This window comes from Pipistrellus hanaki (genome assembly GCF_964339955.1).
Source record: "Pipistrellus hanaki genome assembly, chromosome: 6".
Classification (NCBI taxonomy): Eukaryota; Metazoa; Chordata; class Mammalia; order Chiroptera; family Vespertilionidae; genus Pipistrellus; species Pipistrellus hanaki.
Window position 1 is genome coordinate 70,232,280 of NC_140508.1, and position 19,289 is coordinate 70,251,568.

The 19,289-nt window shown below is 39.2% G+C and overlaps 1 protein-coding gene across 1 annotated transcript in view; it reads right to left on the reverse strand.

The window, feature by feature from the left end:
* Nucleotides 1-19,289, reverse strand: part of DCC (DCC netrin 1 receptor) — an 893,480-nt gene that overhangs the window by 106,257 nt on the left and 767,934 nt on the right. Inside the window, exon 16 of the mRNA XM_084888913.1 lies at nucleotides 1,206-1,301. Within this exon, the coding sequence (XP_084745039.1) occupies nucleotides 1,206-1,301 (96 nt within the window). The remainder of the gene's footprint in view (nucleotides 1-1,205; nucleotides 1,302-19,289) is intronic.

Sequence of the window (19,289 nt, forward strand, 5' to 3'; positions counted from 1 at the left end):
CCAATGGCCAAAAGGTCAAGGAGACTCTGGAATAACAACTTTGCCTTCCTGAATCTGAAATCAATCAAGTGATGCTATGCCCTGGAGACAATCATGTAACTGCTGTGAATGCACACAATAATTGTGTGTTTTCCACATAGTTGATGAATGGAGCTCTTGAATGTGGAAAACAAACTGTTTAAAGATCACGTAAATTTAGGTGGCAGGAGAAGTCACACGATTCCACTATTAATGTTATGTTCCTGTATTCCTACCTGCCAGGGCTTCACTCACAGGCACCGAGTGGTTTTCCATGTCCTCTGGTGCTCGCTATCAAACCCTACCCTTAGATCCTTTATTCTCATCACGTAAACAGAGGTGACAGGTTATCTGAGATCTGAGGATTGTGAATTTTGAAAGAGGTTGCGGTCAAAGTATTCACTAAAGAGATGAACATCTTGGGTTTTATTTTCAGATTTCAGACATAAGACCACTGGAATGGTCATGTGACTCTCCACTGTCCCTGCACAGACAGGCCACAAAGGTGTCACTTACTCTGTGTTTTAAAAAGCCCTGCTTTGCTCACAAATAGTCTTCATAAACAGCTTGGACCTCACTTCCTTACCCATCCTTCCCTCAGTTCTTCGAGCCCATTTTCTCTTGTGGGGGGCCTTTATATTCCAGCTCACCTGAAAATTCCCAGAGGTGACATACCCAGTGAGCAGCAAATCCTTTTACTGTCCAGAGGCCCTGGACACTGTTGAGTGACCTGAAGGTCCAACTCAGGAAGAAGGCACTGGGGGTCTCGGCCCAGGCCCATGCACCCCCAGGAGAGGCAGATCATCTTTGTCAATGAGTCGGAAGGACCTACAGAGAAGCGAGGGCCCCTCCGAGCATTTGGGAGCCTTTGTGCCAAGACCCTCTTGTCAAAGGGCATCGCTGGGAGGCACGCTCCTCGGGGGAATGACGAGTGGTGTCAGGGCACCCAAATAGGAAGCCACTCAGAGAAGAGAGAGAATGAGAGCTCTCTTTCCCTAAATCCAGGTATAGTTTATAGGCTGAATTTCTCTTCCTTCAATTTGAAAACCAAAAAGATAATCAAGTTTGTGTATGCGTATACACACACGCAGGGCTCGAAACATGACTGCATACATTTCCTGTGTTTTATTTTGCCATCACTCAAACACAGACTGCGTGTCAGAGCAGGGTTAGCTGTGGTGGCTTACCTGTCATAGACCTGGTGGTGGCACTTTCATACAGAGGAACGCCTTCTCCTGCGTTATTGAAAGCTTTTAGGGAGATTACATAATGGGAACTTGACTCTGGAAAAAAAACACACAGAAAGAATACAAACACGTTGATTTATTTAATGTACTGAAATACGCAGGGTAAATCAAATCTAATATAACCTAATAAGTAAATTGTGGATTAAAAACAAGTAAGTGTGATTCTGGGAAGAAGGTGGCAGTGGTGACAATGTGCTTCTCGGAGCTTCCTGTATCTTTATATTAAAAGAAATTGAACAGCTAGATAGAAAAGCACAGGCATTTGATCATTTTCAACAAAACCAGGTGCTGAGGTGTGCTCTCGCATCCTCAAACACAGCGGGTACAGAGGAACCACAACCACCTCAGGCCTGCATGGTAGCAGCCTCTGTGGGAGAGAAATCCAAGGGCAACATCAAGCTCAGGACCTGGTCACTTTAAGTCACCAGCAGGCAATGCTAGCAAGTGCAGCAGAGCAGTTGGAGGACAGTAAATATAAATCCCAAAATTAACCCGCAGTCTCCTTTTCAGGCCGAGGCTCACACTGAGGACAAACAACTGGAAATATTGGGTCGGCAAGTAAGTAATTGCGGATTTTTTAAAGAAAATCAAAGACAATTTTTTCATGGAACTAAATAACTTTATTCTGTAATGTATTGCCCATTTTGATCAATGACCTTTTGCCATCTTTCAGGCAGCATCATAATCCCACGTTCAAAAAACTTCTGGTTTTTATTAGCAAAAAACTGAATCAGGTACGATTTGACATCATCATCATTATTGAAATTTTTACCATTCAAGGAGTTTTGTAAAGATCGAAACAAAAAGTAATCAGATGGTGCAAGGTCAGGACTATATGGTGGATGTGGCAAAACATCCCAACCAAGCTCCATTAATTTTTGCCGAGTGACCAAAGATGTGTGTGGCCTTGCATTGTCATGATGGAATACAACACCTTTTCGATTTGTCAATTCGGGCCCCTTTTCTTCAACTGCATTGTTTAATTTCGTTAGTTGTTCAATGTAGACATCAGAATTGATCGTTCGGTTGGGTGGTAAGAGTTCAAAGTAGACAATTCCTTTGTAATCCCACCAAACTGATAACAAAACCTTCTTTTGATGAATATCAGCTTTTGATGTTGTTTGAGTTGGTTCACCTGGCCTGCTCCACGATCTTTTCCGCTTGATATTGTTGTAAACAACCCATTTTTCATCGCCAGTTATCAGTCGTTTTAAAAATGGATCATTTTCATTACGTTTCTTTAGCAAATTGCAGCTGCTAATGCGTTGCGTTAACTGTGATTCTTTCAGTTCGTGAGGAACCCATGTATCAAGTTTTTGAACATAGCTAAGTTGTTTTAAGTGATTTTCAATGCATGTATGTGATACATGAAGCTTCTCTGCAATCTCACGTGTTGTACTGTGACAGTCTGAATTGATTATTGCTTTGATTAGGGCGTCATCAACTTCAACTGGACGACCAGAGCGTTTTTCATCTTTGAGTGAAAAATCACCAGAACGAAATTTGGCAAACCAATTTTGACACTGCCGTTCTTTTAAGGCTTCGTCACCATAAACAGCACATAACTTTTTATGAGCTTGCGATGCGTTTTCCCTTTGCGGAAATAAAAAAGCAAAATATGACGAAAATGTTCCTTTTGATTTTCCATTTTTCAACGAACGCCAAACGAAAACCACAAACAGATCAAAAAACTTTTTTTACTGATTAACAGCTGAATAGCCAACTATCAAATAACAAAATGTGTTTTACATTTGTACTACGTCTGCAAACTAAAAATTCAACTGAAGCCATATATGTGTGAAACCCGCAATTACTTAGCTGCCGACCCAATAGATTTAAAATCTGAAGCCATAGGAATGAAGGGAAGAGAAAATACAGATACAAATAGGAAAGAGGAATCATCACAAAATCTAGAAAAAAGGTGCACACTTTTTAGTGTGTATCGGGGGTTGGCCAACTTTTCTATAAAGGGCGAAGAGAGGAAATATTTTAGCTTTGTAGAGCACTCTGTCTCGGTCACATATTTGTGTTTGTTTTGTTTGTTTACACACTACTTCAAACTTCAAATCTATGAAAACCTTTCTTAGTTCAGTGGGACCCAAACAAGAACAGGACCTGCAGGCTTGACCTGCAGGCTCTGCTGTGCTGAGACAAGAGCCCTGGCCTAATAAAAACAACAGGACAGGAGCTCTGTGTGTTGAGAAAAGCAAATGCACTTCTGGGAGCACAGGAAAGAGAAACACAAAAATCTGTTGAGGTTAAATACCATACAAAATAAAATCAGGAGAATATCATTCCTGTAGTCAAGTACACACACACACACACACACACACACACACACACACACTCAGGATAACAAATACACAAAAAATCATCAAATCTGCAATTTACTATTTCAAAATGAGCTAACAAACATTAAGAAAATAAAATGTCCAGAAACGAATTGGCATAACTCAAGAATTATATATAAATGAAAAAATAATTTTAGAACAGAAGGGTATCAAGAGGAACAAATACATAAAACAAGAAGAACACAACACAAAATGAAAACTAAGTTACCAGCTTATAAGTAATTAGGATATTATTCCCCTGATCTTGAAAATTACTAGGAAATGAGTTTAAGCCATTTGAAATGACCAGGGGAGATATTGAGCTAACTGGTAAACAATAAGTTTAATGAACTAAGACTAAGTGAGGGTTAAGAGGGAGATATTTTATCTTGCAGGGTTATATATTCTGCTTTTGAAGATACATTACAACCATAGACAAAACTAAGGGACAATAGGGATGGCATATGAAAAATGTTTCAATAATTATTATTTATGGTGGTACTATTATTGTTGTTATTCTGAGACTAACATGAAATGGGATAAAGCAAATGTGTAATCATAACACATTCTAACTTTATCATCCCCTGTGACCTTGAGAACTGGATTCTTGATGTGGAACAACATTCAGATTTAAAATAGGAAAGGTTACATAAAGTACTATGTTACAAAAATTTATTTAGAAAAAAACAGTTTAAACCCCAAATGTATTTTATCTCTGTTTTATCTCTGTCCACCAAAAAGTTTAGAAACAGACTTAATAACAAAAAGCATCCCACACCAAGACCTGGATTTTGAAAACATATTTTCTTCTGCAAGAAGCAAGGGCTTATTGGAAAGCAGGTTGATTCTGGTCTGCGATGACTCAGGCTCATACCAGTTGAGCCTGAAACATCCTGGAATATCAGATAGAAAGGAAACAACCAAAGACTAATAGGCTCACATAAAATGGATTCACAAATAAACCTGAAGGGACTTCCACAGACCAAGGACAGGGATGATCTGAGCTTCCATAAAGAAAAAAGTTGCAATGGATTAAAACCCAACAAATACATGTAAATGGATAAACTCATTAAGATATATATCTCTGTGTGTGTAATTCTTAGTCACTGTATTGGGATGACATTGGTTAATAAAATTATGTAGGTTTCAAGTATACAATTACATAATATATCATCTATATACTGTATTATGCATTCACCATCCAAAGTTAAGTCTCTCTTTCTGTCACCATTTATCCCCTTTACCCTCTTCTACCTCTCCCCATCCCGCTTCCTTCTTGTAACCACCATACTGTTGTCTGTCCTTCTTGTAACCACCATACTGTTGTCTATGATGGTTTTTGTTGTTATTGTTTTGCTTAATCCCTTTGTCATTAGTTGTCAGAGAAATGCAAATTAAAACCACAATGAACCCAACTGGTGTGGCTCAGTGATTGAGCATCGACCTATGATCCAGGAAGACACAGTTTGATTCCTGTTCAGGGCACATGCCCAGTTGTGGGCATGATGCCCAGTAGGGAGTGTACAGGAGGCAGCCAATCAGTGGTTCTCTCTCATTATCGATGTTTCTATCTTTCTCTCCCTTCCTCTCTGAAATCAATAAAAATATATTTTAAAAATAAAAAATAAATACAATGGAACTGCCTTCCAGCGATTCCATAAAGACATTTTTTAAAATAATAAGAGTTGGTCCATTGTGAGGTTGACAGATGACCAAATTATTATCTTGAAAACTGGGTAAAAAATAAAATAAAATATTTGATGTGTCTTTCTTTTTTTTTTTAAATATTTTTTATTGATTTCTTACAGAGAGGAAGGGAGAGGGAGAGCGAGTTAGAAACATGGATGAGAAACATTGATCAGCTGCCTCTTGCATCCCCCCCCCCCCCCCCCCACTGGGGGTGTGCTTGCAACCAAGGTAAGTGCCGTTGACAGGAATTGAACCCGGGACCCTTCAGTCCATAGGCTGACACTCTATCACATGTGTCAAACACAAGGCCCGCGGGCCAAATCCAGCCCGCCAGGCCTTGCAATGTGGCCCGCGCCGCGCTGTCATCACTGCACTCCGCTGTCAGTTTATGACATTGTCAGTTTATGACTGTTCAGTAAACCATTCGGCCCGCGATTTAGGCTGGATTTTAGATTTTGGCCCCTTCTCTGATTGAGTTCGACACCCCTACTCTATGCACTGAGTCAAACCAGTTTCGGCTTAATGTATCTTTCTTAAATAAACTCTGTGCAACCAGCTGTGTAAGAAGGAAAACATCTTTTTATAAGGTATTCCAACTTATAAGACTAGTAATAGAATTCAAATACTGCTAGCTTGCAGCTCCAATGAACAAAGTAGAAACATCTAGATATCATGTTCCTATCAATCAAAAAGCACATGACCCAGTAGAGCAAGCATGTCAAACACAAAGGCTAACATGGGTCAAATAAATGAGTTTGACATGCTTGTTTTAGAGTCCTGCCAAAAAGATAAAAACGATTTAGTCTGATTAAACCTCTAGATCCAAATGCCAGTTTATGGGAAATAGAGAAAAAATGGTTTAACTCCAACTTAAAACAATTTATTTTGAGCTACACATTTGCTGTCTGTGGCTTTCTGTATCTGAGTTTTATTTTACAATAACAAAGTTTTTAAAATGAGTGAATTTATCTCTGTTCTTTGAAAGTTGATGAAATTTTTCTTCATAAAATTTTATTACCTAAATATTAGAGTTAAAGTTATTGGTATTTCAAAGCACAATAACACAAGAGCTATAATATAGCAAACAATAAAATAAAATTACATATTATGTAACTAAAGGGGATCTATTCAGTGAACTACTTCATGTATAAGGGATATTTATTGTTTTTTGTTGTCCAAGTTTTATTTATAAAAGAGTAATCAGTCAGCAAGTGTTAAATGCTCTTGGAGATCCAAGAATATTTGATAAAAGATGGACATCTATGTCAGGTTACAATCATAATTCTGGACAGAGAAAACAAGAAAAGACTACATAAAATTGAGCAGTAAAGTGAGCTACAACTTATGAATACTACACCAGTTCAGAGATCTAAAAATTAGTGAGGGATTGGGTCATCAAATATATGGTCTTGGAACTAGGACTTGAGGCATGAGTAGGATTTAGAGGTAAAAGAATGGTAAACATTTCAGGAAATGTTGAAAATACAAGTAGGGAGGTCAACAAGGTACTTTTCTACTAGGAAACATATCCTGTATAGTTATTAGAATAAAGACTTAAGTTTGCTTTGACATATAGGTTTTATCTAGACAACTACACTGCAAAACATTGATATTAGGTTCAAGCCAAATGAATTACCTTTTTGTGTTTTAAACTGCATTTGGTTTCACCTATTATACACATACTAAATATATGCATTTATCTATATTTTTTGTTTCTCAAGGAAATGAGAGAGACAGTTAAGAAATTCAAAACTCACATGCTTAGGAGTTAAGGCTTTAATTGTTTTATTTTGTTTTTAAGTGTAAGAGAGGGATGGAGAGAGAGAGACGAGAGAGAGAGAGAGAGAGAGAGAGAGAGAGAGAGAGAGAGAGAGAGAGAGAGAGAGAGAAGGAGAGAGAGAAAGGATTTGGCCACAGTGTATGAGGTAATAGGGCAGAGAGGATGCTCAGCAATAATTCACCCAAGGAACAGAGCTGCCTCTATTCCTTAGCATGTGGAAGGAAGGCAGTCCCATGTTGACAGATTTTCTGTAAATACAGATTTTTATGTGAAATCACCAAATTTTCAAACGTTGACAAACAATTTAAATAAACAAAACAAACCTGAACTGGCAAAGTAAATATATATTTCTGTATTGAATCTAAACTCATGGCTACTAGTCTGTGACCTCAGATTCTCACCTACACATATTCATGCATAAAATAGGGTGAAAAAGGCCTAGTCTTCTTTAACTGTAGGATCAACAGCAACAAATTAGAAACTACAATGTGATAAGGAGGGTAATAGAAAATAAAGCAGATCTCATTAATGCAAACTGATTAATTGCTTTCCGCGGACCTCTCCTGTGCAGGGTGGAATTCAGAATGAAGAAAGACCAACTTGATCAGAAACTCTGAACTTCCTGTTCAGTTAACAGCTGAAGAGTGACGTGGTCAGCGTGGTCCATGAGACATGGCATTGATGCCTTCCCCTCCATGCCCCACCTCCCAGATGCCCCGTTTATCCGGTACGCCTTCTTAGACCATAGACTCTGTCAAGGCCTCTCTAGCTTTTCTGAACTATTGGCTTTTAGATCTTTTGGATATTATTTATTTCTCTTTTAAAAGAAAAGGAAAAGTACCTTAACTGGTTGATTCTCATTTTTCTGGTTTGAATTTTTGCAGTGGCTGGAATTTCAGCCAGACAAAGCCACAGTGGTGGGGCTGAGGCAGAGGTGGTTAGGGGCAGTCAGGCTGACATGGGAGAGTAGTTAGGGGAATCAGGCCAGCAGGGGAGAGCAGTTATGGGCATCAAGAAGGCAGGAAGGTGAGCGGTTAGGGGTCAGCAGTCCTGGATTGTGAGAGGGATGTCCAAATGCGGGTAAGACATCCCTCAAGGGTTCAGGATTGGAGAGGGTGGTGGCCAGGCTGAGAAACTCCACCCCCACTATGTGCACAATTTCATGCACCAGGCCTCTAATAGAAAATAAAAGGACTGGGACAACTCCAACTCCATAACCCTTTGTTGTAGCTTTTTCAAGGTGCTTTTATTTATGCCCTTCATATTCTATCTGCTTTTTGCTCTCTCTGGCCTCAGTATTGTGCTTTTGTCAAACTGCATTTGATCTCCTGAGAAACCAAGGGATCTTTTCATGCTGCAATAAAGCTTGATCCAATACTAAATCAGCCTGCATGACAGCAATAAATACATTAGTCAGTTATTGGTTAATGGTGGATGGAGGACTATATTGCTTTGATCTCCTTTTATATTGTCATAGAGTCACACTTGAGTGTGTATTGAGGGAGAAAATGCTGTGAGTCCATACTGAGGGGAAAAATACTGTGAAAGTGAATGTGTAGCAAAGGAGAATGAGGGTTTTCTCCCCATACAAAAGAAGGGTGTCATTTACCAGCGCACCACTAGAGAGCAATGTGGAGCTACTTTCCTGCACATGCTCAGAGCTCTTCAACTTCAAAACCAGTAAATCACAAAAGAATTGCCTAAAATTGCTCCCTCTGTAGAAGCATCAAATGAGCTAAGCACACTTAATATTACCATAATGAATTCCAAATGAATTAATCATTAATTATGGTCAGAGCCCATTGTTCAGAATTACATTTAGTGACAATTATGACAGTAAATTTATTTTTTGGATTTGCTAAAATGTTGTAGATATGTAGGCTTAAAAATGTATCACTTGCCTCTGAAAAATAAAATACAGCAACCTTTTATTATTTTAATGTACTGTGAATGAATCGTACTGAAAAAAACTTGTGTTTTGTTTTTGTAGATTTCCATGGGACTTATTTTTAATTACGGATATTCTGTGTAATTCAACAGATTTCAAATCGTTGATCAGATTTTAATCATAGTCTTTCTTACATAATACACTAGCTTGGCATAAAGGAAGCTAAAAAGATACTTAATTCTCTGAGCATCCAAAATAGACAGTTCCTGGCTAGTATCTTCTTTGTAGCTGGGAAGAGAGGGAGGAATAAATGTACATTTATTGATTATATGGGCTGTAAAGACAAGCAATCACTAATAGGGGGAATTTTTGGTTCTCCTTCCCCAGAGTTTTGGCAGGTGACTGGCCCATTATTCTAAGTGTGTGTTGAGACTTGCCTAAAGATAGTGAGATGAATGAGGTTTTTTTGGGACAGAAGAATGAATCAAGAGGCCTACTGATAGATCCTACAGGGCTAGACCAAGTTGCTGTACTTGGTAACAGATCCAGTGAGAACATCATTATTTTTAATTAATATTTTATGTGAGTTAAATGCCACTGGCACATGCCAGATTGACAGCCCATAGTCCTTTATTCATTACAGATTATGTATGTACAATACTTAGCTCAGTGGCCCTGTCCATGCCAAGTGCTTGTCAGGGCCTTGTCTCCATGTCCCTGCATCTCTTGCCCTCTCTGCTAGCATCACCAACACATCAATTAGAGAAAATTAGAGTGGTAGCTGCTTGCCTAATGCAGATAACTGCTCACTGCAGTGAACCTGGGCGACCACATGCAGAGACCACAGGCCACGGGATCGCTGTCAGATGGTAAACGCTACTGGAAACCTTTGACCTCACTGGATCCAAATCGTTTAATTAAGTGAAGTGGGTGGATAGCAAATACAGTTGATTGCACTGATTTCTTTAAATAATGAGCAATTACAATTCAAATTCAAGAAAGATGCAAATTGGAAGCATGGAACAGAGTGTGGGATCTCAGAGGGAGGGTGGGGGAGGGAGGATAAGTGGGAGGTAATCAACTAAAGACCTTGTATGCATATATGCATAACCCCTGGTCTCACATAGTGGAGTGGTGAGGGCCTGAGGGAGGGGGCAGGGGTAACCTGGAGGAGGTTGATGAGGGGAAAAGGGGGGTATGTATAATACTTTCAACAGTAAATATTTTTAAAAAGATGCAATTTTTGTAATACATACAATATTCAATTTTAACTCATTATACATACTCTTTTGCAAATTTAATTTGTAGCTAATCTAACTAGTACCCCTTTTAAAAATAGGAACACTGTCCAAATAAAGGTCAGAATAGTCTGTGTGAGGAAGTATTTGAGTCCATCCCCCCGCTCAAAAAAAAAAAAAAATAACCAAGGTAACTTTTTACTTAATCTACCCAGGAGGAAATCAGGTAAAAATAAACACAAAGTACTCAGTGTTTATTTGGTAAATGAATGAAAAATGATTGCCCTCTTAAAGATAAGAGGGAGAATTCTAATTCCCAAAGTTCTGCTTCACCCTCTGTACTACTTGCCTTTTATTGAATAAGAGCTGGTGAGTTGAACATTTTGAACGAGTTTCAGATTGCACTTTTAGGGAAATTAATTCTTCAGAGCTCCGTAGCCCAGGAAAGATGGAAAAAGATGTTGAACGTGGGTAGGCCACCAACAGAGACTACTGTAATTGCGTAGGCAAAGATCACAAGGGCCTGGACTGAGGTGTGTAGGGCAAACGAATAGCGAAGGACAAGTGTGAATAGCAAACCCTGTCACTCTCTTTGGAAGGGCAACGGGGAGAGGAAAATATCAAGGATGACTCCTAGATTTTCAGTTTGATTGTGAGACTTTTCAACCATGATCTCGGTGATGCTATGAAGTAGTTAGGACAAGAATGATCCTGTCCATTTTAGAAGTGAAGGCGCCATCCAGGGGTGATCATCTCAGCTACAGAAGACACAGGAAGAGTCAAGGGCCTTCCGTGTGCTCAGGTTTGCTCCTCCCTCCTTAGTGCCAGGACTAGATGATTTGGGGTTTCCTCTGGACCGTTCTACAGAGCAGCCTTGGTCACCCATTAGAACAGAAGACTCATCCCTCCCGCTTCTGTGGTGAGACGCTTTGGCAGAGAGCCCTCAGAGTCAGAGGAATGACTGGGCAAATGCTTCCATTAGGAATCCCTGTAAGCAGCTTGCAGATGGAGCCTCAGTGAGAGGATTTCTCAGCAAAGCCTCACATCAGGAAAGTAACAGACACAATATAACCAAACATACAGCTTTCCCCCTTTTGTTCACCTTTCTTGAAGAAAAAAAAAAAAACACCTGAATTAAATCAAAAAAAAGGTGGAAATATTATATGACTGCCTAAGGGCTCAATGAATAAGAAACACAGATGCTGTTCATCTAGTTAATTCAATCAAACAGACCATTGCTTTGGTTTAAAAAGCCAATCAAACTGACTCCTTAGCATAAATAGATAACATAAAACGAACCATAAATAAATGAACTGCTTTGGTGAGGAACCAAAGGGGAAGCATATCCTTCCCTTTTACAAAGGGTTGCATCCATTCCTTTTGTCCCACTTCCTTCTCCTTTTCTTTTAGTTCCTGGGTCTATTCCCTTCCTTCCTCTCCACTCACTTCCTTGAGTTTCTGGGCATGAGGGAGGGAGCGAGGAAGTAGAACAGAGAACAAGACATGACGAGAAAGAATGATGTGAATATTGATACAGAGGTGCTGAGGAAAGAGAGCAGAAGACTACACAATGATTGGAGTCCTTGTTTAGGGGCCTGGCTGCACCAGATACCAACGCTGCCGCACCTACCTTCACAGGAGCCCTACAAAGTGGGCTCAATGAAGTCTACTCCACAGACCAGAAAACGCAGTCCTGGTGATGGTCATGGAGCTCAGTAAGTAGCAGTGCTCCAATCAGAGCCCAGGCTGTCCTATTTGCAAGTCCACCCATGGGTCACTGTGGAGTAAAGACTGAGGAAGACAGTGTGGGCAAAGGTGCAGATGCTTTACAAGTTCTTTAAGTGGACAAATAGAAATATGGCACAAGGCACAAATACCTTTTTTGGAATAATATATGAGTGTGTATTCCAATACTGGTGGCAGGATGGGAGAGCAGCAGGTCATCCACAAAAATCTGCTCTGCAGCCCCCCAAGACACAAATTATTTCGGTTCTTCACCATGCCTCACTTTAAGCAGAGCCAGAAGGGAGTTTTTCACTTCTTAGTAATGTGTATCAACATCACAGTTAATTTTCTCCTTACATCATGGTACACTAAGATAGGTCATGGTAACTCTTATTTTCCACTTTGATTTTACCTTTCACTCCAGTGCCTGAGACTTTGTGTGCATGTGTCCACATGTGTGTATATCAAAGTCACTAGATCAATCTGTCACTCACTTTCCTGCCTTCATCTGGGCAATGTCTCTTGTTATCTGCATGCTGACTTTTTTTTTTTTTAAATATATTTTATTGATTTTGTACATAGAGGAAGGGAGAGAGATAGAGAGTTAGAAACATCGATGAGAGAGAGTCATTGATCAGCTGCCTCTTGCACACCCCCTACTGGGGATATGCCCGCACCAAGGTACATGCCCTTGACCGGAATCGAATCCGGGACCCTTCAGTCCCCAAGCTGACGCTCTATCCATTGAGCCAAACCGGTCTCGGCTGCATGCTGACTTTTAATTACTCAATATATGAATTAGATGACAGTCAAACATTCAGGTGACATGCAGTCTGCACACATACATGTGTGTACTTACTTAGAATCACAGTTGTCATCTCTCTATGAACTGCTGTTTTTGCTTTCTTCATTATCTTCAGACTAACTCCCATCTAAGGTAACCCACTAAATATTATAAAACTGTTGTCCCCTGATACTTTCTGGGATGATATAAATGTTCCATTTCTATGCTATCCATGATGGCAGTCAGCAGCCACATGTGTCTCTTGAGCAGAATGAAATGTGAGGAGCATGAATGGTGAACTGACTTCTTTTATTTTATTTTATTTTAATATATTTCAGCTTAAGTCGCCACATGCGGATAGTGGCTCCCATGTAGGACAGCATACCTATATAGAAGTTCTGGTTACCTTTTTTCCCCATGTGTTGCCATAGTTACTAAAGTCTTGTGGACAATGAAGTAGATTCAATATAAGGGTTCCTGTTGCTATTGTTCTCTTCAAATGTGAAACAAAGCACTATAATATCTACTATGACTCTATAGCCTGGGCCAAAGCATAATTTAATAAGTTGAATACATATATTTCACTTGAAGTTAAAAATAAAGCAGTAGCCTTGTATCTGATTCATTTTCTTATACACATATTCATTTCTATCCTCATGGCAATATGATTGCGTCAACAGATAAGACTTGAAGTACTCATGGTTTTTATTCTGTGCCCTAAATTTTGGATTTCTTATTTAATACTCAATTCAAGAAAAGAAGTCTAGATGGAAAATAACTTTGTTAATAATGGAAAATACTAAATTAATGATAATTCAAAGGTGGCTGTGAAGTCATTTATAACCCATGCTTTAATAAAACATGAAAAAATGAAATTGGAATAATTGGGTAAGAATAAAGAACCAGGGAAAATAACTAACAGTAAAAAATGGTACAAGGATTATAACATTAGGCCACTAGCTCATAAACAAATATAGCCTCTGACTTAAGTTATCAAGAAAATCAACAAGTATTTTAGTTACCAACTCTGGATGTCTTGGGATGAGTAGGGAGAAAAGGGAGAGGAAAAAATTAACCAAAATCAAATGGATTTAAATTAAGTTGAGCCAAGAACCAACCAAATGTCAGCATTAACAGTAATAGTCAGTGGATGTATGAGAAAAGAAAAAAAAAAAAGCTTTAAATATCAGAAAATCAGAGATATAAGAAGCAAAATAGGTGTATAAGTCCCAGCAAAATAGTTTATGGAATTATAACATTCCTCATATATATTTCTGTTTTAATGGACAACTTTGTACATGATTGCTTTAAAGTGATCCGGATAGTAATACAGCTGCCATGTTTGGAAAATTCTGCTGAAAGGTTGCAAGCAGAGAGAAGTAAGTATCAGCAGTTTATCCATTTGTGAGGGGATAAGAATCCCAAGCGATACTCTTATGTTGTTCAACGTTTTTATTTTATTGGGCATTCCTGGAAGAAGGAGGGCTATGAGCAAAGACAAAGATTTTTGTTTCCCTTTGTGAACCTAAGCGATTTTCCCTGCACTGTCATTATTATACTAGAACGCAAAGCAAAATGAAAAAAGTAGTAAGTGTAATTGGAGAGATCATTCAAAGATCCAGAGCTAGCTTAAAAGATGAATAAGAAATATTTTTCAGTGATGGCTGTGAGCAAGTGATGTTCTTTCCTGGATTCAAGAAACAGATAAGGTAGGAACTGTATCGGCCACAATTAGAATGTATTAATTATGATACAGACCAAGCTGTGTATCATAAAGAAACCAAAATACAACAGTTTAAGTAAAATAAATGTGATAGTTTAAAAGTGAGCAGCCCAGCATGGGTCATCCTGCTCTGTCAATCTGTGACTCCTCTGCATTTAACCCTATGTCCTCTCTCAGCCAGGGAGCAGGGGAACGACTCGGAGTGTTCACGTGTGCTCATGCAAAGCCCACGGATGGCACTGCCACCTTTACTAAAGTACACTGGCAGATCATGGTCACACAGCCATCCAGGATGTAAAGAAGGCCACACCTGCCTGAAACATGCCAGTCTCCTGGAGGCTGTGTGTCCTTCTGAAATCAGGTAAATGAGTCTACTACCAAAATCACTGTCATTGGAGGGAACCACAAGAGACAATCCATGGGAAGTTTGTCCAAAGGAGAATGAGATGATTCTCAGGATGTTTCAGAACAGTGTCATTCCTTTAAAGCATACTCTGTCCATGGGACAGGAGCATGCTTATTCACACCGAAGGCAGGTGCCACTTTTTATTTTTATTATTTTATACTCCCTAGGCCTTCCCATCATTTCTGGCATGTAGTAAGTAAAAAACTTTAAGATTTTTTTTTTCTGAATGAATAAAAAAGGAATGGCTAAAGGAAGGGACTGAAAGGTGAAAAATTGACATTCAAGAAGATAAAATATCTTTGCCAAGGTCAAACCGCTTCTGGCTGGTAGCATCTGGATCCCACCCGCATCTATCTGAAGTTTCCTCCTAAGTGATTCTCCTGCAAGAAAGTTCCTGTGATAACGCCAAGTCATCTGCTTGAGAGCAGCTCTTCCTCCATAAGCGGGGACATAAAATCGGTAATGACTCCAGCTTTGTCATTCTGCTCCTTGTATTTCTTTTGTGGGACATGAGAGATGCTCATGCCGGCCTCATAAATCCCCCAGGAGATCGCCCACTGTTCTCCCCGCCTTTGCGGTGTCAGGGGACTCTGTGGTTGACTGATTCTCCAATGAATTATTCTTACAAAGCTCACCCCGACAGGCTGCATTTTTTGCTTATGATTATGAATAGGAAGGACAACACCTGATTCATGGGTGTTTTAACAAATACTCGATACTAGAACACTCATACATCCTTCACCCAGCAGCTGGAACGATTTCTGAACCGATTTCTTCAAAAACCATTACATCTGGTAATGGACAAAGTGGGCCCTCAACCCGGGATTTGAGTGTTGATGTTCATTCAGGAAATGACACGCTAACTGCATTTTCTTTATCCTGGAGCAGAGGTGGGCAAACTGTGGCTCGCGAGCCACATGCGTCTCTTTGGCCCCTTGAGTGTACCATGGCCTGGGCGAGTCTATTTTGAAGTGGCGTTAGAAGAAGTTTAAGTTTAAAAAATGTGGCTCTCAAAAGAAATTTCAATCATTGTACTGTTGATATCTGGCTCTGTTGACTAAGGAGTTTGCCGACCACTGTCCTTGAGGGCAGAATTCAGAGTGTTTGCTGATTATTTAACATAGGACGAGTCTCCACCAACATTAGGAATATAAAAGAGACTGTGTGTTTATGTGTCTATGGGAGAAGCTGTGTGAAAGTTCAAAACTATGTCTAATACACATATTTTTTAATTTATAAAATAATGTGTGTGGGAAATCAAGATGGTAAATCTGGAAAATTGAGATGTTATAACATTATTTGTACAGATATGTAAAAATAGGAGGTAGGAAACAACTAAGAATAATAATAGAAATATTTCCCCCAAATCACCACCTGTATTTATTTTTACTTTATTTAAGTGACAATCTTTCAGAATCTTTGGGAATTTTGAATTCTCCACGTCATATGGCATTTTGTAATATGTTGGGTATGGTAGGGCAAACCTCTAGTGTGTGTGATGGTTAGTTGTATGCACCCACTGGACTGGCCACAGGGTTTCCACAATCATTTCTAGGTGTGTCTGGGAGGGAATTTCTGGATGACATGAGCTGGGATTGGTGGGTTGAAGCACAATGCCCTCTCCAGTGTGGTGAGCATCATCACTCGACTGAAGGCCTGAATGGAACAAAAGGTAGAGGAAGGAGGAATTCACCCTTTTTCCTGTTTTACTGTATGAGCTGGGGCATCTCACCTCATCTTTCCTGCCCTTGGGCTGCTAAGTACACCATCAGCTTCCTGATTCTCAGGCTCATGAACTTGGACTGAATTACCTTGCTGGCTTTCCCAGATCTCAAGCTTGCAGATATCTCCTATTGATCCTATTTCTCTGGAAATCCCTGACTAATACAGAGTTCGCCTTCTGTCCATTCTCCACTTCTTCCTCAATAAGAAAATCCATGAAAATCTGATACTCCAATGTCTCAGTCAAATTAAGATTACATTTCCAGCCAAGCTTGCAGCTATGTGTCCATGAGAAAACAGAGATGAGTTCTCATTAAATATGAAATATGAAGTAACAATTTTATAAAAATATTTGTTAAATGATTTTATATATTTTCCCTAACAACCTAAAAAAAACCCTGTCATTCTGTCTCTAATTTGGTGATGTAGAAATTGAGGCTTGGAGAGACTATTCTTTTTCAATAGTTTCCAAGATAATAAAAAGAAGGGATAATAATAGATTTGAATTTGTCTATGATTCCAAGACCAGCATTCTTTCTATTCAGCCATAATTAGCAATACTGTTTCTTTCTTGGCAGTGGATATATGTTGATTGGGTTGCTGATTTACATTGTTAAACCCCAAACACACTAATGATCCAATAACTCGGTCTCATTAGCCAAATAGACCTATCCACATAATCCTATTTGGCTATTATTATAATGTTAATGATCTTAAAAAATAGTTCATTATATTTGTATCTCTCCTAGGTATCTCTTTGATAACAATAACTAAACCTAGTCTGTTCATTGACTTTCAGGGAAACCAGGCAAAGCATTGGCGGGCTATACTCAGATGTAGGAGTAACGCATTTATAGAGAAAATAAATTGTTCTACTTAGAAGTTATTATAAGAGCCATCATTATTCAATTCAAAATAGATATAATTTAAATTGAATATGAATTACACACATTTTCTCTATATTATGGGCAACTCTGCATGGGTGGATAACTTTAACTGAAAAGTACGAAAAATACATATTACAATAGATATTGGAAAAAGAGGCATAAAGAGACCTAAGGTGCGTGTGTGTGTGTGTGTGTGTGTGTATGTGTGAGAGAGAAACTCAAAGAGAGACATATACACAAAGAAAGGTTAAGGTCATAAAAGTAAACTTTCAAACTTCTGCAGTTTTAGTGAAAAACAAACATGAAACTCCTGAAGAATTCTTCAAGTACTATATGGGGAAATAACTTAGACTTCAGAAAATTAGTTTCAAAGGGGTTGGCTCCATTTGCTAGATAATGTTCAAAGATAGCTTGGTCATGGTACTTAACCTACTGTAATTTTTGTTCAGAGGTCAAGAAATGCTTTTGAGTCAGGAAGTTTGAGTCCAGGTCTATTACTTGCAAAGAGCTTTAGTGCAAGTCATTTAACTTTCTAAAAAATATATTTTTAATTGATTTCAGAGAGGAAAGGAGAGGGAGAGACAAAAACATCAATGATGAGAGAGAATAATGGATCGGCTGCCTCCTGCACAACCTCCACTGTGGATAGAGCCCACAACCCGGCATGTGCCCCCAAACAGAATAAAATCTGGTGCCCTTCAGTCTTCAGGTCGATACTTTATCCACTAAGCCAAACCAGCTAGGGCAAGTCATTTAACTTCTTAGCCTCAGTTTAACTTTAGTTTGTTAATTCATCCATGACATACAATAATCACCATATCTCCTCTTAGGATAATTGTGAGGATCAAATGAGACCATTCATATAAAATACATAGAGCTTCACACATAGTAAGTGTAACAATAAGTAATTTACTACCATTCTTATGGGCTGTTGAAGCCTTTAATTACTTATAATGCACATATTAAGTAAGTTGCATAAGCGTTGATGTCAGTGGGATCGGGTCTAAACGGGCAGTGTAACATCCCTTGACATGTCCCAGATTGGAGAGGGTGCAGGCTGGGCTGAAAGACACCTCCTACCCTGTGCACAAATTTTGTGCACCGGGCCTCTAGTATAAATATATTTTTTAAATAATACTAGAGGCCTAGTGCATGAATTCGTACACCAGTGGGTTCCCTTGGCCTGGCCTGTGGGATCAGGGCAAAACTGGCTCTCTGACATACCTCAAGGGATCCCAGACTGTGAGAGGGCACAGGCCAGGCCAAGGGACTTTCCCAGTACACAATCAGGGCTGGGTGAGACATGGAGGTTGTCTAGCCAGGGAGAGATTGCAGAAAGACTCCAGGGCGTGTCTGGCCCATCTCATTCAGTCCTGATCAGCAGGACCCCAGCAGCAAGAAAACCTGCCCATTGGAGCACCTGCCTCCTGGTGGTCAGTGCACATCATAGGGAGCAGTTGAGCAGCCTTAGTATATCATTAGCACATTATGCTTTGATTGGTTGAACAGTAGACTGGCCAACTGGATACTTAGCATATTAGGTTTTTATTATATAGAATTCTTATTTTATTGAACACTATTAATATCAATTATCCTTTTTTTCTTTCTCCTAAAGTCTAACATAAAATAGAGTTCACAGACAATAATAGTGTTCACATTAAGAAAATATTTAAAATTTATAGTAATACCCTTTTCCAGATTTTGTTTCCTAAAGTTACATGATACTTGTTTCAAAAATAACTTCTTCCTCCACTACACTAATGGGACTTCGTTCCTTCCCCTACCCCCTCCCTGGCCCACACTTGCTCTTCCCAAGACCAGGAGTGGTTATTATGCTCATGTGACACTCTGA